The 23,788-nt window shown below is 34.4% G+C and overlaps 1 protein-coding gene across 1 annotated transcript in view; it reads left to right on the top strand.

The window, feature by feature from the left end:
• The window catches only part of USH2A (usherin), a 673,955-nt gene that overhangs the window by 55,361 nt on the left and 594,806 nt on the right, over nucleotides 1–23,788 (top strand). Inside the window, exons 4-8 of the mRNA XM_059413329.1 lie at nucleotides 7,867–7,930; nucleotides 10,068–10,362; nucleotides 11,353–11,537; nucleotides 12,290–12,511; nucleotides 13,645–13,738. Coding sequence (XP_059269312.1) covers nucleotides 7,867–7,930; nucleotides 10,068–10,362; nucleotides 11,353–11,537; nucleotides 12,290–12,511; nucleotides 13,645–13,738 — 860 coding nt within the window. The remainder of the gene's footprint in view (nucleotides 1–7,866; nucleotides 7,931–10,067; nucleotides 10,363–11,352; nucleotides 11,538–12,289; nucleotides 12,512–13,644; nucleotides 13,739–23,788) is intronic.

Raw genomic sequence — 23,788 nt, 5'->3', positions numbered from 1 at the left:
CCTAGGTATCTTATGGGTTTTGGTGCATTTGTAAATGGGATCAACTGCTTAATTTCTCTTTCTTCTATCTTGTTGTTGTTGTATAGAGATGCAACTGCTTTCTATGCATTGATTTTATATCCTGACACTTTACTGAATTCCTGTATGAATTCTAGCAATTTTGGAGTGGAGTCTTTCGGGTTTTCCACATAAAGTATCATATCATCTGCAAAGAGTGAGAGTTTGACTTCTTTGCTGATTCAGATGTCTTTTATTTCTTTTTGTTGTCTGATTGCTGAGGCTAGGACTTCTACTATGTTGAATATCAGTGATGATAGTGGACATCCCAACCATGTTCCTGATCTGAGGAGAAAAGCTCTCAATTTTTCTCCATTCAGAATGATATTTGCTGCAGGCTTCTCATAGATGGGTTTTATGGTATTGAGGTATGTATCCTCTATCCCTACACTGGGAAGAGTTCTGCTCAAGAAAGGATGCTGTATTTTGTCATTTAGTTTTTCTGCATCTATCGAAAGTATCCTACGGTTCTTATTCTTTCTTTTATTAATGTATTGTATCACATTTATTTGCAGTTGTTGAACCAAACTTGAAGCCCAGGAATAAACCCCACTTGGTTGGGGTGAATAATCTTTTTAATGTACTCTTGAGTCCTATGGGCTAGTATTTTGCTGAATATTTTTGTACCTATGTTCATCAGGGGTATTGTTCTGTAATTCTCCTTTGTGATGGGGTCTTTGTCTGGTTTTGGTATCAAGGTAATGCTGGCCTCATCAAATAAGTTTGGAAGTTTTTCTTTCTATTTTTTGGAACAGTTTCAGGGGAATAAGTATTAATTCCTCTTTAAATGTTTGGTAGAATTCCTCTAAGAAGCCATCTGGCCCTGGGATCTTGTTTATTTTGATGACAGCTTCAATTTTCTTACTGGTTATGGATCTGTTCAGGTTTTCTATTTCTTCCTAGTTCCATTTTGGAGTTTATATGTCTCCAGGAATGTATCCATTTCTTCCAGATTATCTAATTTGCTGGCGTATAATTGCTCAATATATGTTCTTATAATTGTTTGTATTTCTTTGGTGTTGGTTGTGATCTCTCCTCTTTCATTCATGATTTTATTAATTTGGGTCCTTCCTCTTTTCTTTTTGATAGCTCTGGCCAGGGGGTTATCAATCTTATTAATTCTTTCAAAGAACAATCTCCCAGTGTCCTTGATCTGTTCTATTGTTCTTTTGGTTTCTATTTCATTGATTTCTACTCTGATCTTGATTATTTCTCTTCTCTTGCTGGGTTTAGGCTTTCTTTGTTATTCTTTCTCCAGCTCCTTTTGGAATAGTGTCAGGTTGTGTATTGGAGACATTCTTGTTTCTTGAGAATACAATTGTTTCTTGCTATATACTTTTTTCTCAGGACCATCTTTGCTGTGTTCCAAAGATTTTGAATAGTTGTGTTTTCATTATCATTTGTTTCCATGAATTTTTTTCAATTCTTCTTTAATTTCCTGGTTGACCCATTCATTCTTTAGTAGGGTACTCTTTAGCCTCCTTGTATTTGGGTTCTTTCCCAAATTTCCTCTGTAATTGAATTCTAGCTTCAGAGCATTATGGTCTGAAAATGTGCAGGGAATGATCCCAATCTTGTGGTACCAGTTGAGACTAAATTTGTGACCCAGGATTTGATCTATTCTGGAGACTATTTCATGTGCACTAGAGAAGATTGTGTATTCTGTTGCTTTTGGATGGAATGTTTTGAATATATCTGTGATGTTCATCTGGTCCAGTGTCTCATTTAAAGCCTTTATTTCCTTGTTGATCTTTTGCTTAGATGACCTGTCCATTTCAGTGAGGGTGGTGTTAAAATCTCCTCCTATTATCTTATTATTATTGATGTGTTTCTTTGATTTTGTTATTAATTCATTTATAGAGTTGGCTGCGTCCATGTTAGGGGTGTAGATATTTAAAATTGCTAGATCGTCTTGTTGGACAGACCCTTTAAATATGATATAGTGTCCTTCCTCATCTCTTATTATAGTCTTAGACTTAAAATATAATTTATCTGATATAAGGATTGCCACCCCCGATTTCTTTTGATGTCCATTAACATGGTAGGTGGTTTTCTACACTCTCACTTTCAATCTGGAGGTGACTTTGGGTCTAAAATGAGTCTCTTGCAGACAGCATATCAAAGAGTCCTGTGTGTTGTGTGTTTGTCTGTTTGTTTGTTTGTTTTTAATCCAATATGGCACCCTATGTCTTTTGATTGGGGCATTTAGCCCATTTACATTTAGGGTAACTATCGAAAGGGTAATTATCGAAAGATATGAATTTAGTGCCATTGAATTGCCTGTGAGGTGACTGTCACTATTCTTTCTGGTCTGTTACTTCTAGGCCCTTTCTTTGTTTAGAGTACCCCTTTGAATATTTCCTGTAATGTTGGTTTGGTGTTTACAAATTCTTTTAGTTTTTGTGTGTCCTTGAAACTTTTTATTTCTCATTCATTTTCAGTGATAGCCTAGATGGATATAGTATTCTTGGCTGCATATTTTTTCTTGCTCAGTGCTCTGAATATATCACTCCAGTCCTTTCTGGCCTGTTAGGACTCTGTGGATAGGTCTGTTACCAATCTAATATTTCTGCCATTATATGTTACAGACCTCTTGTCCTGAGCTGCTTTCAGGATTTTCTCTTTGTCTCTGAGACTTGTAAGTTTTAATATTAGATGACAGAGTGTTGACCTATTTTTGTTGGTTTTGAGGGAGGTTATCTGTGCTTTTTGGGATTTTAATGCCTGTTTCATTCCCCAAAGTAGGGAAGCTCTCCACTGTAATTTACTCCAATATGCTTTTTGCACCCCCCCACCTTCTTTTTCTTCTGGGATCCAATTATTCTAATATTATAGTGACTTTCCTGAGTGAATTATATAAAGTCTGTATTGTTGTCACATGTGGTACTGAAATCTCTGTACAATTAACTTAGTGCTCAACTAAGTAATTGAAGAGAGAATTTCTTAAATTTCTAGAATAAGTAAGTTTTTCATTCTTTGCTGAAAGCTCTATATTTGTGTTGTGGTGTGACTCCAACATATAAGTGGGTAAGCTGTCTTCTTTAGGTAACATTCTCTGCTTGTGCAGAACTGGAAGGTCAAGCAGAGGTGAGAATTTAGATCCTTTTCAGGTCTCTCTTGGACATGCACATAGCCCTTTGTATGTCCATGGGCTTCTAGATTTCTGGTAATATTTAAGAGCTTTGTAAAGCCCCCTATGAGCATTCCATACTTCAGCTCTTCTATTTAACCTTTTTGATTTGTTCATTGTTTCCCCATCTATTATCCCTACCTCAGGCAACTGCAATGTTAAACAGTTGCCACTGATTGTTTTCCACAAATATCCCTAAAGAAAACACTTTCCACTGGATAAGCTCTGATTATGTCAGGTCTTGCTCATGGGGTTTTCTAAGATATAGCTAGACAGATTAATTAGTGAGTTTCCTGAGTTTTCAGGTTTTGTAAGATCTCTAGTCTCATTCTGATTTCTCCTATAGCTGTGAAGCTGTTGCTTTTCACTGTTACTGTGAATGTTTATTTTCAAGGTTACCACTGAATGGCAGAGAGGAGGATGGGTATAGAGAAAGTAAAAATGCCACTGAAGCATGTTATTCTTAGTGATAATCAGACATTAAAAAAAAAAAAAAGTCTCCCAGCTTTGTCCAAAACTTTGGTTAATGTATTTCCAGGGACGTTTATCTGGTACTCTTTGGTAGTGTTTTCATTGATTTTATGCCAGAGAGAATTGTCAGTTATTCTTACTCTGCCTAATGACATTCTGTGATTTCTTTCATCATTGTCTTGTATTTTTTCCTGTATACACTGCCATGTTTTAATTTATAACTTCATGTTTTCATGTTTTGTGGCTAATATAAATGGTACTTTAAAAAATGTATTTTCAGTGTTTTATCACTAATATATAAGAATTGAATTGATTTTCATATATTTAACTTGTGTCATGTACAATCGTTAAATTCTCTTATTACTTCTTGTAGCTTTTATGTAGATTCACTGGGATCCTCCAAGTAGACACTCATGTTATTCATGAATAGAGGCAGTTTTATTTCTTCCTTTCCCATTTGTTTGACATTTATTTTAGGCTTTTTGAAAACCTGTGTTTACCCAGATTTATATATTAGATTATTTACTCACAGTTTTCTCATTTAACTAATTTTGCTGTGCTACCTGTTGTAATGGGGATATACGACTTTTTTCCAGTCATTATCTGTTTTCTGAATAGACAACTATGAGAAATTTCTGGCATGAGTCATATCTATTTCCATGGTTTATTTATATTACTTAGACCTATTTTTGCATATGAATATTTTTTCAAAGAAGAATCTTTTTATATAATAATTATTCCAATGATTGTCTATTGTTAACAAATTAGCAACTAGCAAAAAAATGAGTAAAATCCATTTTTATGACTGCATCCTTAAAACATTTTATGATATATTCCCCATAAATCAAAATTATTAGTCTCTTATATGGAATGGATGATTTACATTAGTGCTAGGTCTTTAGAGAACTTTTTCAAACTTTCTTGTTATGAAAATTTCTTCAAATATGAATTTCTGCAATAGAGGATGTGATTGTTCTATGTTCAGACTCCGAAACTTAAAACTAAAATGATTTTTAAAGATAATAAAACAAGTCCCTATATTTTATAGATGATAAAATATATTTCATTATTCTTCTGCAACAGAGCTTCCCTTTAACTATTATTAAAATATAGGAAGTGAATTCTAAGTTATCAACATTGAAATGTTTACCTCCACTTCTACACCTTGGCCTGAGTACAATTATTTTTTACTTGGATTACTGTAATAGCTTAACTTGTCTCACTACTTTTACTTCTCACTACTTCTATTCTCAACACTTTTGAATAAACCTGAGATCATGTCACTCCTCTACTGTAAACCCTCGAGTGACTTCCTATTTCATTTAGAATAAAAATCAAAGTCTTTACAATATGTTTGAAAGGCTTTAAATGATTGGAATCCCATTATCCCAGCATTTACTTGTCTGACCTTATCTTCCAATAGCCTCCCCTCTATTATTCTGCTCCAGGAAGCTAGCTCCTTGCAGTTCTTCTCACTTGCCAAGCATATTGCCTTAGGGATCTGTGCACTCATTGACTTCTGTCTGGAATATTTTGCCCCTAGTTATATGCATGATTTATTCCCATTCCCCTGTCAATACCACATTGAATCAATACACTCAATGAAACCTCTCTTGAACATAACATCCAAATTAAAAGTCCAGTCTATGATTTCCAAACTGGTCTAATTTTCCCAATTTTCATAGCATTTGTCATGTTCTAGGATACTATATTAATTCCTCATTTACTATGTTCATCTAGCTGCTTGAATGCAAGCTCCATGAAAAGAAGTTTTTTGTTTGTTTTGTGCCTATTTCATTAACTACTATATCTTTGGAATCCATGAAAGTGCCTGGCACTTAATAAGTTCTCAATAAATACTTGTTGAATGGATTAATGTATAAAAGAATATAACCACCTTGAAAATTTAGTCATGATACTGGCTTTGACAAATCAAAGCATTCATCATTTTTGCTTTCAGTTGTATTAGACCTTTCAAAATTACACATAATTATTTTTCTTTATCTGTATTTTCTGGGTTATTTGAGATAAAATATTTAACAGGTGAAGGTAAAGAAATAAGAGGTAAATCCGGCTTCCTTCATTTAGGAAGACAACATGGCAGAAAGAAATTACCTCAGAAAGAAAATTCATACTGTGAGTAATTTCCTTTGTCCTCCCTATTCCCCAGAAAAAATGCGCAGCACACAGTGACTTAACTATATCTGTTCTTCCCATCTTCCCCCCTTCTCCAAGAAAGGCCTATCCTGCCTTAGGCCATTCCCTGCTTTGCTCAGCTTTAGATTGTGGGTCCAGGTCAATTTATCAAGGTTTCTAGATGACCAATTCACCAATGGATATTTTATCATATTTTCTTATTTCTTTTAATTATACATTTTAAATTATACATTTTAAAGCAAACTGTGTTAGAAATTTAAAAATTTCTACAAAGTTTTATAGTATTTTTTGTTTTGTCTTCATAACACTGCTTTAAGTAGTAATTAGTTTGCATTTGTTTCAGCTGCTTGTTTCTGGACAGATAGAATAGGGCAACTTTCCTTACAGAAAAGTTAGAGCAGGAGGCTGCATAGTCCATCTTTTTCCTTTGGACCTCAGGTTTTAGGGTGTGTGAAAGCCTGAGATAGAGAGGTGGAGAGCAAAAGCCTATAGATATATATTTTTTGAAAGTATATTGATTGAAAATATCTATGCTTATGAAAGAATATATAAAATGTTCTTGGTTACTTTCTTAAATATCCTTCAACATAAATACACACACACACACACACACGCACATACACATTTACACAAACACATATCTTTTTATGCCAAGTGTCACCCTCTTTGCTCATTCATCCTCTTGCTTCTGAGATCTCAGACTATTCAGTGTGCTAATTCTACTCTGTATGTTTTATTCATCAGATATATCCTTACCCTGTCCTAGTTTCTTCCATGTCACCACCAAGAACCTGCAGCAAGGGTAAATCCAATATTCTTTAAAACTCTATCATCAAGACAAAAATAAAAGGTGTATAGCTTAAAAACAAACACATTGAGGAAATGACTATTTGATAAGTTGGCCACTGCTCTAAACCACTTAACTATTGAATTGGCACAGGAAGGTTGCCACATCCCTTTTTTGCGTTCCCATGATCCAAACTCTAGCTAGGATTTTGCCATTTTAATAAAATTTTTCTCATTATTATAAGCATATAAGAAAAAAAAACCTTAGAGGTATTAGTTTTCTTAGGTTTTTCTGTTCCCACTCTCTTGGGATTATCTGTTATTAAATCCTAAATAAATATTTGCTAAATGAATCAATAAAATAATATTAAGCGGTTTAAGGTTGATATCTACCTACACATTAAAAGTTCACCTAATTCAATGAAGAGTGGGCTTTGAATCTGGCTTGTCTTAGAAGAATTCTCAGGAGATAATGGAATTTGAGACTGAGCTAGAATGCCATTGATATATGTGAATAACTCAGAATTTATGAGTAGGAGGTTTTCAATTTATCTTCATTTCCTGGAGATTTTCTAGACCAGGCATTAATCTAAGTTTGGAGATGACCCAAAGTGATACTCTGGAGCTTGGAGACAGAGCAGGGGGAATGACAGAACAGGTGGGAGTCTTTCTCTTGGCAATGCAAATGCTCTGGAAATTGCAGTTGAAAGTAGATGACAATCAAATTTAGCACTGATAACATGATAGATTTATAGGTTTATAAACTAGAGAGAAATTTGATTTGGAGAGTTATGGAATGAATAAGTCACAGGGATGAAAAGTACAGCATAGGGAATAGAATCAATGGTATTGTAATGCATTTTATGGTGACAGATGGGAGCTACACTTGTGGTGAATACTGTATAACATATAGAGTTGTCGAATTATGTTGTACCCTTGAAAGTAATGTAACATTGTTTGCCAACTATACCTCAATTAAAAGAAATACTAAAAAATTTTTTATTTGACCCACAGGTTAGGCCAGTAAATAAGCTAGGCAAATATTCACTTTGACTTAAATTCTGCAGTCTGTGGAGGTAATTATGATTATTAATTATTATGTGGAATAAGGAAATCATATATTGGCCTCTAGGAGTTTGAAAAAGCTATGATATAAATATGATTGGAAATTTTATAGCTTTAAAACAATTTCACTTGAATGTTTGTCAGCCACTGCTTGGAAAATTGTGACTTTTTATATTATGTATATTATATGTCTTCTGCAGGCTTAGAGCAGTTTGTTGGAAGAATGCAAGATTTTCGATTTTACCAAGTGGCACTTACAAACAGGTAAGTGAATGTGGTGTTGTAGAATTCAACAGGTGTAAGAATAATTCCTGAATGTGCTTATGTAAGAGTTGCAAAAGATTATATTATTTTCATCTTTACAGCATTTGACAAATATCACCCAATTAATGTTTATAATGTTTACTTTGGCTTAGCCTATGATTGCTATTCACTAGTGCTACTCCATTGGGTAATTCCTTATAATATGAAATTGATGAAATTCTTTACAAAGGATTTTCTCTAAAGAAACTAGATTTTTTAAAATAAGTTGTATTATAGAACTTGGGGTACATGAAGTAGTTTCTGATACATAAGAAACTGCTCTATCTCCCTTTTAAACTTGCTTTGCTGAATTTATAAGTAATGAGAATTTAGAAAAATAAAAATGATTATTTTGATATATGGGAAAGTCTCAAGAGACTGAGCTATTAGAGACAAAAAGAATGAGTAATTTTTTATATTTTTTTCTATTTCCAGTGAACAAAAATTATATACATTTGGACTAGCGTTAATCAAGTATTTCATCTTAAGAATAGGTGGGAGATCTTTCCTAGGGATTCTTAAAGAAACCTAGATTTTCATTCTCTTCAGAAAAGTTCAAGTGAAATTCTGCTTAGATGTCCTCTGAAGTTTCTTTCTCAAGTAATGATTTGGTTATATGATAGTACATTGTGGTATAGATGAGATGATGTTTATTTCTATTAAGTATCAAAAAGAATGATGTTTATTCATATTTCTTAAAGGAAGATATAGATTAGTGTTATGAATTTCCAAATGACAGGAGTAGCTCTTTTAAGTTTGAGAAGTGTTGCTCCCGAGGTGCTTCTATGGTCAGTGCTATGTCCATTAGAAATATAAACATTCTTTACTAATCTATATAATCATGAGATATCTGAACAAAGTGTGCTGTAACACTGGAACCCATTATTAGGGAGATTTCCTGGAAGCAGTCTCACTACCTTTGAATCACCTGTGTCTAAAATTCTGGAGAGCAGTGTTGCAATAATCTGGGGGGCTAGTAAAGTTTTTCCTGGGAGTCAAGATGTCACTTTTTGTCCCATTCAAAACCTGGTATCAATTGGAAAATAACAATAAGATTTAAAGAAGAAGGTAGGATTTCATGTGATTTAGTGAATGGGGAAAACTGCCCGATTCCATTCCCCCCAGTGGAATCTGAAGGAAGAAGCCTCATCTCTCTAGTTATACCTGGGTTACTGGTTGGTGTTGGCCTGCCTAAGATGTCTGGAAAGGTATTATGGGAAAGAATGCCTATAAATAGAATAACTAATTCTGACCTAGAACAGCTATATTGCCCTTAATGGAAAAATTAAATATGTCTGCCTGGAATTGGCATTATTCTTTGACTGTTGGCAGCTGCCAGGTGATCCAAAGCCATTGAAGCACTTTAGGGTGCCAAAATCTGTACTGATGAGTCACAGGAAATCACTGACAAATGGTCTTGGCCTCAGTCCCTTTACTTAAAACAGCAGCAGACAAAATGATACTTGCTTTCTTATTTCTTTCCCATGGATGAATTGGAAACAGTATCTATAACCCTTAGGATTTTTAATATATTATCATTCATTTTTGGGGTAAGTCAGTTTAACAACCTAAATGAATGTTACCTTTTTTTTTTCCCCCATCACAAATAGGCGCAATAAAATATGATGATACTTAAATAAATGTCTCAATAATCAGACCAGGACTTACCTATGCTTCTCAATGTAAAAAGTTAACACTTAAGAATTTACTGTTTCTGGGGCACCTGTGTGGCTGCCTTCTGCTCATGCCATGGTTCCGGGGTCTTGGGATTGAGCCCCACATCGGGCTTCCTGCTCAGTGGAGAGCCTGCTTCTCTCTCTCCCTCTGCCTGCTGCTCTGCTTGCTTGTGCTATCTCTTTGTTAAATAAATAAATAAAATCTTTAAAAAAAAAAAGAATTTACTGTTTCTAATATCCATTTTATGAGTATGTTTGTTTGGCCAGGAATGAATTTGATCTTATGTTCTGTTTAGAAAACAATTAAAATTAAATGGGTAGTAATCAAAGCATTAAAATAGTGATATTCATGTGTAACAACCCTTGGAAGTTCTATTACTGCTGAGCTATTTGTCCTTACAGTCTGCTTCTTACACCTACAGGGAGATTCTGGAAGTTTTTTCTGGAGATCTGCTCAGATTGCATATCCAGTCCCATTGCCGCTGCCCAGGCAGCCACCCTAGGGTCCATCCTTTGGGACAGCGGTACTGCATTCCCAACGACGCAGGAGAGACAACCACTGATAGGGTGTTACGGCTCAATCCTGAAGCCCATCCTCTTTCTTTTGTCAATGATAATGATATTGTTACTTCGTGGGTTTCACAAGTGTTTACAAATATTACCCAGCTTCATCAAGGAGTGACTCTTTCGATAGATTTGGAAAATGGACAGTATCAGGTAATTTGAAATAATGGGGTATATTAATTCCCTGTAATGGCCACAAGCAGTCATCCTAAATTAATGGCTTAAAACAACAGAAATTTATTCACTCACAGTTCTGAAGATCAGAAGTACAAAATGAAAGTATCGGCAGGGCTACTCTCCCTCCAGAGACTCTAGTGCAGAATCCTTCCTTGCTTCTTCCAGGGTCTGGTGACTCCTGGTGTTTCTTGGCTTATGGCCACATAACTCTCATCTCTGCCTCTGTTTGCACGGGCCTTCCTCCTTGTTTCTCTCTGTGTGTCAGTTTTTTCTTCTTCTTCTGTTGTAAGGCCCAGGCTTCATCCAGGATGATTTCATCTTCAGGTCCTTAAGTTAATTACATCTTCAAATACCCTATTTCTCAAGGTCACATTCACAGGTACCAGGAGTTAGTTCTTGAACGTATCTATTTGGAGATGCAATTCAATCTATTACAAGGTGAATCAGGCAATTGAGCATTCCTTCACTAAAGTAGTATATAATAATGTATAAAATAAAAATATCTGAAAGAAAATATGTAGGACCTACTTTTTAGATATTTTATGAAATCATATGAAATACTGAAAATAATTCTTTTTATTTATATTTTATTATATTTTTATATTTATTTTTTTACTTATTTATATTTATTGTATTTATATCTATGAGGTGCTTATTCTACGTAATTACTTAAAAAGAACTTATATAACAATTATCTCATGTAAGTAAGGTTCTTTTTCCATGTCTTCCTATCAAACTTAATATTAATTTGCACTTAATTTATAGAATCCTTGGGAAAGGATGCAATTATAGATTGTGTTCCTTTTACTAGAAGGCTATGAAGTCTCTGGCTGTTCAATAAATATTTGATAATTATCCTTATGAGGAAGTAAGCTATTATTTTTGAAACTAACAATTCTCTCGTTTGATTTATACTGATGGGTCAAATTTAAAACTTAAAGACAATGATTAACTTATCCATTTCAGGTGTTTTATATTATCATTCAATTCCTTAGTCCACAACCAACAGCAGTAAGGATTCAGAGGAAGAAGGAGGACAACCTAGATTGGGAGGACTGGCAATTTTTTGCTAGAAATTGCAGAGATTTTGGCATGGAAAATAACGGAAAATTGGAAAACCCTGATTCTGTCAACTGTCTTCAGCTTTCCACGTATGAATATTTAACAAATAATTATATTTGAAGGAGTTCATTGTAATAGACTACTGGGTTAATAAGAAGCAAAGGTAGACTAACTCATGAGGCTGGTAGAGACTTCTCTCCACCCCTAACCTTCTTGAGGCAGATTCTTTGAAGAGTCCCCCCAACTTGAGTTTTAAACTGCATTGAAATTCTCATGGGAGGGCCGGAGTGGCTTCGTCGGTTGAACAACAGCTCATGACCTGAGCTGAAACCAAGAGTTTGAAACCAAACTCTTGGTTTCAGCTCAGGTCATGAGCTCAGGGTTGTAAGATTAAGCCCCATATCGGGCTTTGCACTCAGCATGGAGTCTGCTTGGAATTCTTTCCTGCTCCCTCTGCCTAGCTGTTTGCTCCTCTCCCTGCTCCCTTATTCTCTCTCTCTCTAAAATAAATAAATAAAATCTTAATTAAAAAATTGGGTTCTCTTAAAAGACTTGACAGTATCTTTTGTTTATAGTCTCATTTGGACTTTATAATCTGATTTTTCAATTGTTTTAGCAAGTTATCTATATTAATAGAATTTTATTATACCCTCTAGAAAATGTTTTACTATGTTTTTCTGTGATGCTTTTATATTTGCACATGAAATATCTGAGATATGTATGTTTCCTAGAATGAAGAATTTAAGCTGTTACAAATATTGTGTAGTAATGTCTCAAAGTTATGATGTTTTGTTAAAAATATGAATAGCTTTTAATGGCTTCAAATTTTTTTCACCAACAGTTTTACTCCATATTCCCATGGTAACATCACATTTAGCATTCTATCACCTGGACCAAATCATCGACCTGGCTACAATGACTTTTATAATACCCCATCTCTTCAAGAGTTTGTAAAAGCCACACAAATAAGACTTCATTTTCATGGACAGTACTATACAACTGAGACTCCGATCAGCCTCAGACACAGATACTATGCAGTCAATGAAATCACCATCACTGGGAGGTAATGTTAATTACAATACTTTGATGGCAGGGTCCTTTTCTCTATGAGTTTTGTTTTCAACTAGATTTTTGTCATACTTATTTAAAAATACATTAAGATTTAGATCAAGCCAAATTACAAACTTCACATTTTGAAATGGTTTCCTACTCTAAGATTTTTTGGAAAGATTTTATGTAGTTCTTTTCTGTATGTAAGACCACACGGTTATGGAAGCAATTTTCAAAAGCTAAAATTGTGTTTAGAAGGTCTGATACACTGAATCGGGCTTAGAAATAATTTACCAAATATTTTGCTAGTTTTTTTCTGGAATATAATTTTCAAGTGTTCTTGAAATCAGAGAGCAGGAGCTAGATTTCAAGTTACAACTATATTGCCAGCCACTTTGTAAGTACAGGGCTTGATCTCTCTGAGTTTATAGTTCACAAGTTTATGGGGAATATTTGTCTTCCTAGGAAGAAAAACTAATATTCCCTAAATAATTTATAAACATCTGACTATATTTGAGAACATGGCTCACAATATATCAAAACACGGATAACTGGAGATATTCACTGGTATGGAAATGGCACATACAGGTTATAGTTAGAATCAAATTGTGCTAGAAGAGTGATGTGCACTGTAAATAAAGTACATCTTCAGAAACAGACCAAAATACCAAACTATAAGTATTGTTTGTTTAGTAATACTATAAGATAAATAATAGTACTATTAAATATTCACCATCTAACTTTGGGGGGAAAAAGCAAATAATTGAAATATGTTAATTTTATCCTGCAGTCGATTTTAAACTTTCTAGTTCCAATTCTGTGTTTAACAGTTTCAGTAAATGCCTTGGCAAGTTTGCTATGTACTGTCGTAGGTGGAAACAACCCTCAACTCTTTTCCTAGGGAGTCTTAAAAATTACTTTCTCAGAACAATATGGTTTGGATATTGATAACACTTTATCCAATACTTTAGGATTAGTCAACAACCTTCATGAACATCTATATGATAAAAGAGAAACTGAATTTTGTGTTGATTAACATATTTGACTTCCTTGTTGGATCCACACAGTGGATATATTCACAGGTCCTTAAATATATTCATAGTGAGTTGAGTTGGCTTAGGAATTGTCTGATGTTCCTGTTCACAGATGTCAGTGCTATGGTCATGCTGATCAGTGTGACACAACAAGCCGGCCCTATCAGTGCCTCTGCTCTCTAGAAAGCTTCACCCAAGGACTTCATGTGAGTTCTCTGTTTGATACATGGATACATATTTTTTAAAAAGTGGAAATGGGAAAGGGATGATGAATTGGTGAATATAAATTTTAAAAAAATTTATTATCATACGTTAGTCACTATACAGTACATCATTACTTTTTAATGTAATGATTCATGGCTTGCTTATAATACTCAGTGCCCCATGCAATACATGCCCTCCTTAATACCCATCACTGGGCTAACCCATCCTCCCACCTCCTCCCCTCTAAAACCCTCAGTTTGCTTCCTGGATTCCATAGTCTTTCATGGTTATCTCATCCTCTGATTTCCACCCCCCTTCATTTTTCCCTTCCTTCTCCTAATATCCTCCACGCTATTCCTTTTATTCCACAAATAAGTGAAACAATATGATAATTGTCTTTCTCCGCTTGACTTATTTCACTTAGCATAATCTCCTCCAGTTCCATCCATGGTGATGAAAATGTTGGGTATTCATCCTTTCTGATGGCTGAGTAATATTCCACTGTATGTATGAACCACATCTTCTTTATCTATTCGTCTGTTGAAGATCATCTTGGCTCCTTCCACAGTTTGGCTATTGTCCACATTGCTGCTATGAACATTGGGGTGTATGTGATCCTTCTTTTCACTACGTCTGTATATTTGGTAAATACCCTGTAGTGCAATTGCTGGGTTATAGGGTAGCTCTATTTTTAACTTTTTGAGGAACCTCCACACTATTTCCCAGAGTGTCTATACCAACTTGCATTCCCACCAAGAGTGTAAGAGGGTTCCCCTTTCTCTACAACCTCACCAACATTTCTTGTTTCTTGCCTTGTCAATTTTTTCCATTCTAACTGGTGTAAGGTGGTATCTCAGTGTGGTTTTGATTTGAATTTCCCTGATAGTTACTGATGTTGAACATTTTTTCATGTGTCTGTTAGCCAATTTTTTTTTTTTTTTGTCTTCTTTGGAGAAGTGTCTGTTCATGTCTTCTGCCCATTTTTTCAACTTGATTATTTGTTGTTTAGGTGTTGACTTTGAGAAGTTCTTTATAGGTCTTGGATACCAGCCCTTTATCTGTAGTTTCATTTGCAAATATCTTCTAACATTCCATGGATTGTCTCTTTGTTTTGTTGATTGTTTCCTTTGCTGTGAGGAAGCTTTTTATTTTGGTGAAGTCCCAAAAGTTAATTTTTGCTTTTGTTTCTCTTACCTTTGGAGATGTGTCTTGAAAGAAGTTGCTGTGAATGATATTGAAGAGGTTACTGCCTATATTCTTCTCTAGGATTTTGACGGATTCCTGTCTCACATCAAGGTCTTTCATCTATTTAGAGTTTATCTTTCTGTATGATGTCAGAGAGTGGCCCAGTTTCATTTCATTCTTTAAGAAAACTGTCCCATTTACAATAGTAACAAAAGCCATAAGATACCTAGGAATAAACCTAACAAAAGAGGTAAAGGATCTATACTCTAGAAACCATAGAGCACTTATGAAAGAAATTAAAGAAGACACAAAAAGATGGAAAAACATTCCATGCTCATGAATCAGAAGAATTAATGTTAAAATGTTTATACTACCCAGAGCAATCTATACTTCCAATACCATCCCAATCAAAATAGCAATGGCATTTTTCAAAGAGCTGGAATAAATGACGCTAAAATTTGTATGGAATGAGAATAGACCCCAAATCACCAAGGAAATGTTGAAAAAGAAGAACAAAGCTGGGGGCATCATGTTGCCTGATTTTAAGCCATATTACAGAGCTGTGATCACCAAGACAGCATTGTACTAGCACAAAAACAAACACATAGAGCAGTGGAACAGAATAGAGTCCAGATTATGGACCCTCATATCTATGGTCAACTAATTTTTGACAAAGCAGGAAAAAATATCCAATAGAGAAGAAACAGTCTCTTCAATAAATGGTGCTAGGAAAATTGGACAGCTATAAACAGAAGAATGAAACTCGACCATTCTCTTGCACCATAAGTATAAATTTTTAAACTTAATTTTGGTCTACCTTCTGGGTTTGAATAAAAATAAATTGATATGAGCCCAAAATATCAATTATTTTAGGAAATTTTTGGTAGGAAAAAAAAGCCATCAAAAGGATGAAAATGTCGGGGTGCTTGGGTGGCTCAGTGGGTTAAAGCCTCTGCCTTCGGCTCAGGTCATGATCCCAGGGTCCTGGGATTGAGCTCCGCAGCGGGCTTTCTGCTCAGCTGGAAGCCTGCTTCCCTTCCTCCTCTCTCTGCCTGCCTCTCTGCCTGCTTGTGCTCTCTGTCTGTCAAATAATTAAGAAAATCTTTTAAAAAATAAAATAAAGTGTCATTCTTATTAAAAATTTTTTAAAAAGATGAAAATGTCATTTTTAAAAATAAACTCTATCAGAAAAGTAAAAACTAAGATTAAAACTTGAGGTTTGACTTTACTTTTACTTTTCTTTGTTTTATTAGTGTTTTTGTGTTTTATTAAACAATTTTTAAGGTGTCTGGATAGAATGGCACTAAAAATAAGGGTCTGAATCCTGCATCTAAAAGGTATTTATACAAAGTGTCTATGCAGCAGAAGAGTCTTTTGATGCAGAATTTGCAGCAATTAAGTTGAATTCATTACTGATATCAGTAACTTTATCTATTTGAAAATCTAGTAAAATGATTCAGAAGGTATGTTACTTTTGTTTGTCTAATGATAGTCAGGGGACGTTTTGTGGGTGAAGTAGAGACTTAGTTACATCTTTAAGAAAAAGAAGTAAATGGAAAAGAAATTGAGAGATATTCATTAATAGAAATAGCCAACATCAACATCAGTAACAGCTGATATGAAAGCAAGTATAGCAGCAGTAACAATCATACCAATAATAAAAAATAAATAGTATGGAGTCTTTGGTAAGTGATATTTAAGGCAATTGATATCAATTTGTGGGTAAAAAAGTTAAAGCCCTACTTCATCGTATGTATAGAAGTCCAGGTGACTTAAAGACTTAACTATAAAAGTAATTATAAATCTATTAAAATAAGGATTAAAATTTCTAAACCTAAAGCTAGGTACTTCATAAGCAAAACAAATACAAATAGAAACAAAGAAATATATCAGAGCCATGAAAAAAATTATTGACATATTTTTTCATATACATATTTAAAATTCTTTATAGTGTAAGGACTAATTAATGAATGAACTTGATTGATTCATTCTTATTCAGCCATAATTGTGTGTTTAATTTTTTCCCAACTTGATTGGTTCTTGATTTTAAATTTAAAGTAACATTTATTATATTTTTTCTAGTGTCTTCTTCTTTTGATTCTTTAAGATGCTTATTTCTCCTTCCTTGCAATCTGGGATTTCTTTTATTAACCTCACAATGTAGCACTCTCAGAGATTCCTACTTGTCTCCTAAACTTCGCCTCATATGTGTGTTTAATTAGTCACTTTGCTTTTCTCTGTCATTTGTTTTAAGATCTCATGGAACATCTTGTTTTTTAAAAACCGTCTGTCAAGATTTTAGAAACTCCATTTCTATCTTCTGAGATTCTTAATCTGATCTAATTTGTTTCCAGTGACAACATTAGTGCATTTGGTAGCAAGAATATTATCTACAATTCAGACTTCCTCTAGCACATTTAGGATGTAGTCTTGGCCCTCACTTTCAACTCAGTCTTTGATTTGGTTACAGCTTTCTTTCTTTCTATGTGCTTAAGCCAAAACTTTCATGTTCTAATTCAGATGTTCCTTTGAACTTATTCTCCAGATCATTGCTTTATATTGTTGATCTTTTAATTTATACGTTTAGTCTTCACCACTGGTTGATAATTGCTTTGAAAGAAGGAATCTTTTACATATTTTTGGATTTCTAACATCTAGAGGCTTTGAATTTGGTTTGATTAGAGTATCATGAGAAAAAAAAATCTTTTTAAAAAGCATTGATTTTAGTGTGTTTGATTGTATGGCTTATCATATTGTCCCAGAAAGGAAATTAATTGAATGAACTTGATTGATTCACTCTTTATTCAGCCATAATTGTGCATTTAAGTTTTTGCCAGTTTGATTTGTTCTTGATTTTACAGTTAAAGTGACATTTTATTTTTCCTAACATCTTCTCCTTTTGATTCTTTAAAATAGACATTTCCCTTTCCTTGCAATCAGTAATATCTTTTTTTTTGGGGGGGTCTGAATTATTTTATTTTTTTATTTTTTATAAACAGTAATATCTTTTATTAACCTCACGCCTCCTCCCCAAACTCACCAAGAGCTCAGTTAAAACACACTCAGGGATGAATTTAGTGAGGTACCTTGATCTGAATTTATGTAATATATGCAAATTAAAGACTGGGTAATGCTTTCCGATGATATGTTGTTTCCCGAGCTTCTCTTGCTTTGTTTAGACTGGTTAATTCTCATCTCTTCAACCCCTACAACTTCCTTTTCCTTTTGCTAGCCCATCCCCTTTTCCCCCCTTGCTCTCTCTTTAATTGCTCACAGTTGAGTGATTGATATTTTATGATTCTTGGATGATTTCATGCTTCCCCTTAAAAATAGAGCCATTAAATGAATCAAGGCTCATGATTGGTTTCAGAATTCAAGTTGGGATTTTCAGACTTGGTCTCAGGTGGTGACTGTTGGATTATGAACTAGCGAAATAATTAACTATAATTTAGGTTGAGAATACATTTTAATGCTTCTTATTTAGATATTACGTGTCTTTTAGAAACAAAGGTAAAAAGTTGACTTTTTTTGTTATTTTCTTCCTTGACATATTTTGATAATTTGTGAATTTAGCCATAAATATAAAAGCAACATATATATATCATTCACTTACCAAAGTTTGGCAAATGTAGCTGAAGGGACAAATTCAATAGACTGTTGAATGATTTCTCAGTGCTATGATATTTTCAATAATGTGTTGAAAATGAGAAATGATTTTATAAGGCATTCAAAATATGCCATTCTCTTATTGTTATCATTCAAAGTATTTTAATACTTGTGGGACTTACATATCTGAAAAAGGTATCTTATAATAATTTCAAAATATATTTATTCAAATGCTTTTCACATTGTTCTACTTTTTAAAATAATAAGTTTTAGTATAAGTCATCCATTTCCTATTGGAATCAGTGTTCTTTTTAAAGATCTGGACATAATCCAAAAAAGAATGTCTTCAATTTTACAGTATTATGCTAACCATTAATAATATTACTCAATAAACAGGGCTTCTGTGAATTATATTACAGCCATTTGGCAAACAGATGAAAACGTAAGCCTTGAGAATATGCCAGTTCTTGTCAATTGGCAGTCCTATAAGAAAGTGTTTTTAGAGGAAGTGAAAATGAATGAAGTTGGAGAAAGGAGTAGAATGGCAGATTCAGAAGCAAGTTCTGACATCTAACCATTCCAGGGAATTTTCTATGTAAAGCATTTAGTTGTTTATAAAGTTATTGTCACAATTGGTGGTCCACAGGTGGGAATGATGTTTAAATAATTTGTTACTTAATTTCTGGAAAGAATTTTCCCTTTTCCTCCTCCTCCTGTTCCTCCTCCTCTGCTGCATTTCTGGCTTCTATTAATCAGAAAATAATCCAACACTATGTCTTTGTTTCCCCATGACAGCCTAACTCCAGGTAACAATTACCCTCTTTGGAGCAGTATCATTCTTTTGTTTGCTACCATATTCACTATCATCTGTGGCCTTATATTTGGGTGACCTCACTTATGTTAATACCTCATCGTCTTAATAAGTTAAGACTTTCACTAGTAGTGAGAATACATGATTAATTATTCTGGGAATAGCAAGATTGACTAATTCATAACTCCATTGGTATATCCCATTTCCTTTGTCCACTCACAAAATTAAAAACAAACAAAACAAACTCTTAAGAAAAACTATTACTGAAGACATCTCTGATCTTGTTAAACTTCAAGCCAACTGACTTTATTCTTAAATATTTCATTGTATTATGTGAAACCTGAAACATCTACCTTGGAGAGGCTCAGTGATTCTCCTCAGCACTACTGTATGGAACTCTGACATATTTTGGTGGTTGTATTGGCAGTTGTAAGGATTTGAGTTCAATGTATGTTACATACCATAAGTGATAATTGCATATTTCATTAATAGGGAATAATTTTAGAGTATTTGTGACATTTCTCCTATAGAAATGACTGAAACAGTGAAGAGTTTACTAGTTCCATTTTAGGATTAATCTAGAGCAAAACAAATCCCAAAAGATTATACTGTTCAGTAACTTTCAAGCAGAATTGAATGTTTCAAAGGAAAATTCAGGATTACAGGCCATTTAACTCTTTGTGAATCATTTAATAAGAAACACATATTCTCTTTCAATGGTTAATTTTTGGATAACAAATAATCACTCTTACTTATACATGTATTTTAAATTTTAAGTGGATTTTTTAAAATTTTGAGATAATTGAAATTCATATACAGTTGTGTGACACAATACAGAGATTTCTTGTACCTTTTATTCAATTTGAACCATGGTAACATCTGGTAAAACTAGTGATTGTTCTCTTTAAGCAACTATCCTGAAATGATTTGCGTATGATAAAATGTACCCATTTAAAAAGATCTAGTTTGATGAGTATTAACAAATGTATACTCTTGTGTGATCACCTCCATATTCAAGACCAGAATATTTTTGTCTCTCCAAATATTCTCTCATTCTCCTCTGCAGTCAGTGTCTCCCCCCACCCCAACCTTCAATCCTGGGAAACCACCATTCTTCCTTCTGTCACTATAGATTGGCTTTGCATGTTCTAAAATTTCATATCATGGAGTTATTCAACGTGCATTCTTTTGGTACATAAATTTCTAAAATGCCCCCCTACCCCACTGCTAGTCTTCTCACTTTTTTTAAAAAGATCATTTCCTAACTACTTATGCTATTAGCTTTATTTCAATAGTGTATCTCTGGTTTACCTGCTCAAGAATTCCATTATAACTATAAAAAAGTATGCTTCAGGTCTTAGATACAGAATGCAACTTAGGGATTGGAATCTTAGGTATGTAAAATTTATGTCATCTAACACGGTTACTTAGAGTATATCCATTACTCCTCCTCTTCTCTTTACCTGGGCTAAGAATTCAAGTGTAGGTAGAATTTAGCTTTGAGGAGTGTGTTATCAGTTGAAACTTGCATCTTTATGATTTTTCATTTTCTTTAAATAGTTATGTTCATCTTTCAGGGACCCTTGGCTAAGAGTGATGCAATCATCAGTGCCTCCGCCAAGCACTGGTACTTTGTTGGCTACTTAACTATTCTTTCATCATTTTGTGACATCATTACCTGCAAGGGTGGCCAAGTGTTCACAGAGCAATTTATTAGTAACCATGAATACTTCTCTTATTCTTTGGCTCTGATTTGTGACCCTTTTATAGCATTAATCATGGCTTTTATGAATTAACTACAATCAAGCTATCAGTATGCATTTTTGTTAGTATCATAAATAGCAGATCCAGCTTAAAACATTTTATATAAAAGGCCTTCCTACCATTCAATAATTTGAATGGTGCCAACATCACACTCTACAATGCTTATTATGTAAATGAATATTTCCTGTTATTTTAGAAAGTGTGTTCTTTTAGAGCACTAAAGTCCAAAAGTATGAGTCATCATGACTAACTTAAGTCATATTTTCATTATACATCAAGCTTTCCCAGTAATGTTTTTTATTTGCTCACAGAAAGATGTTACTCTAAATGAATTTCACTTTGTACTCTAATCTTGTAAATCCTAATGAATTAATTTTTTATGTAACTAGCCTTCAGATAGTTCATATCATAGAATCTCTATTAGATGTACGCTTAGTGAGTCAAGGCCCCAAATTCCATTTCCTATCTGGCACACGGTGATATTATTATTTTTAATCTTTGTACTAGTTATTCCATGTTCATAGACAGGAAGACTCAATATTGTCAAGATGTCTGGTCTTCCCACCTTTATCTATAGCTTCAGTGTAATCCTGATCAAATTCAAAAAGTTATTTTGTGGATGGGGCACCTGGGTGGCTGAGTGGGTTAAAGCTTCTGCCTTCGGCTCAGGTCATGATCCCGGGGTCCTGGGATCAAGCCCCGCATCGGGCTCTCTGTTCAGCAGGGAGCCTGCTTCCTTTCCTCTCTCTCTGCCTGCCTCTCTGCCTACCTGTGATTTCCGTCTGTCAAAATAAATAAAATCTTTAAAAAAAAAGTTATTTTGTGGATATCAACACATTACTTCTTTTTTTAAAATTAAGTTCAATTATCTGACATATAGTACATCATTAGTTTTTGATGAAGTGTTCAATGATTTATTAGTTGCATGTAACACCCAGTGCTCATCGAGTCACGTGCCCTCCTTAAAACCTATCACCTGGCTACAACCCCATCTCTCCACCCCCTCCCTTCTGTAACCCTCAGTTTGTTTCCTGAAGTCCAGAGTCTCTCATGGTTTGTCTCCCTCTCTTATTTCTTCCCATTCAGTTTTCCCTTCCTGCCCCAATGGTCCTCTGCACTATTCCTTATGTTCCACATATGAGTGAAACCATATGGCAATTGTCTTTTTCTGCCTGACTTATTTCACTTAGCATAATTCCCTCCAGTTCCCTCCATGGTGATGAAAATGGTAGGAATTCATCTTTCTGATGGCCGCGTAATATTCCATGGTATAAATGGACCACATCTTCTTTTTACATTAATTGGTTGAAGGACATCTCAGCTCCTTCCTCAGTTTGGCTCTTGTGGACATTGCTGCTATGAACATTGGGGTGCATGTGGTCCTTCTTTTCACTACATCTGTATCTTTGGAATAAATTCACAGTAGTGAAATTGCTGGGTTGTAGGGTAGCTCTATTTTTAATGTCTTAAGGAACCTCCTTATCACTGTTTTCCAGAGTGGCTGTACCAGCTTGAATTCTCACCAACAGTATAAGAGGATTCCCCTTTCTCCACATCCTTGCCAACCTTTGTTTTTCCCCATCTTATTAATTTTTTTTTCCATTCTAACTGGTATAGGGTGGGATCTCATTGTGGTTTTGATTTGTATTTCCCTGATGGCTAGTGACATGGAACATTTTTTCATGTATCTGTTTGCCATTTGTATATCTTCTTTGGAGAAGTTTTTGTTATGTCTTCTGCCCATTTCTTGACTGGATTATTTGTTTTTCTTGGTATTGAGTTTGAGATGTTCTGTATAGATCTTGGATATGAGCCCTTTATCTATAGTGTCATTTGCAAATATCTTCTCCCATTCTGTGGGTTACCTTTTAGTTTTGTTGATTGTTTCCCTTGTTGTGCAGAAGGCTTTTTATTTTGGTGAAGTTCCAATAGTTAATTTTTGCTTTCATTTCCCGTGACTTTAGAGATGGGCTATTTCTTAAGTTTGTGTGAGGGATACAAGACACAAAATAGCCGAGACAATATTGAAAGACAAAAACAAAGTCGGACTCCTGACATTACCTGACCTCAAGATAAAAGTTACAGTGATTAAAATAATATGGTCTTGGCAAAAATAAACAAATAGATTAGTGGAATGGAATAGAAATAGACCCACATACATATCATAAACCCTAATGTAACTGTCACTTTGGTTAATAATAATAATGTGTTAATTTAGGTTTATCAGTTTATAACAATATTCTACTCTGATGCCAGATGTTGAAAGTTGGGGGTTCTGTAAATAGATAGGGACAGGAGGTATATGGGAACTCTGTATTGGTCTCTCAATTTTTCTTTCAACTTGAAAATGCTTTAAAAATTATAGTCTATTGAAAAAGTAGCACTAAGACAAACAGTAATGGTTACATTTAAATAGACCAAATCAAAGGTTTTTTTGAATTAGTCTTTTTTTTTTTTTAAGATTTATTGATCTATTTTAGAGAGAGAGAGAGAGAGAGTACAAGTGGAAGGAAGGGTAGAAGCAGACGGAGAGGGTGAGAGAAAATCCTTAAGAAGACTCCCTGCTAGGAATGGAGCCTGATGCAGAGCACGAGGTTGGGCTCGATCGTAGGACCCTGAGATAGTGACCTGAGCTGAAATCAGGAAGTGGCTGCTTAACTGACTGAGCCACCCAGGTGCCCCAGAA

This window comes from Mustela nigripes, chromosome 10 (assembly GCF_022355385.1).
Source record: "Mustela nigripes isolate SB6536 chromosome 10, MUSNIG.SB6536, whole genome shotgun sequence".
Taxonomy (NCBI): Eukaryota; Metazoa; Chordata; class Mammalia; order Carnivora; family Mustelidae; genus Mustela; species Mustela nigripes.
The sequence above is the reverse complement of the archived record's forward strand: the minus strand, read 5'-3'. Positions and strand labels throughout refer to the sequence as shown.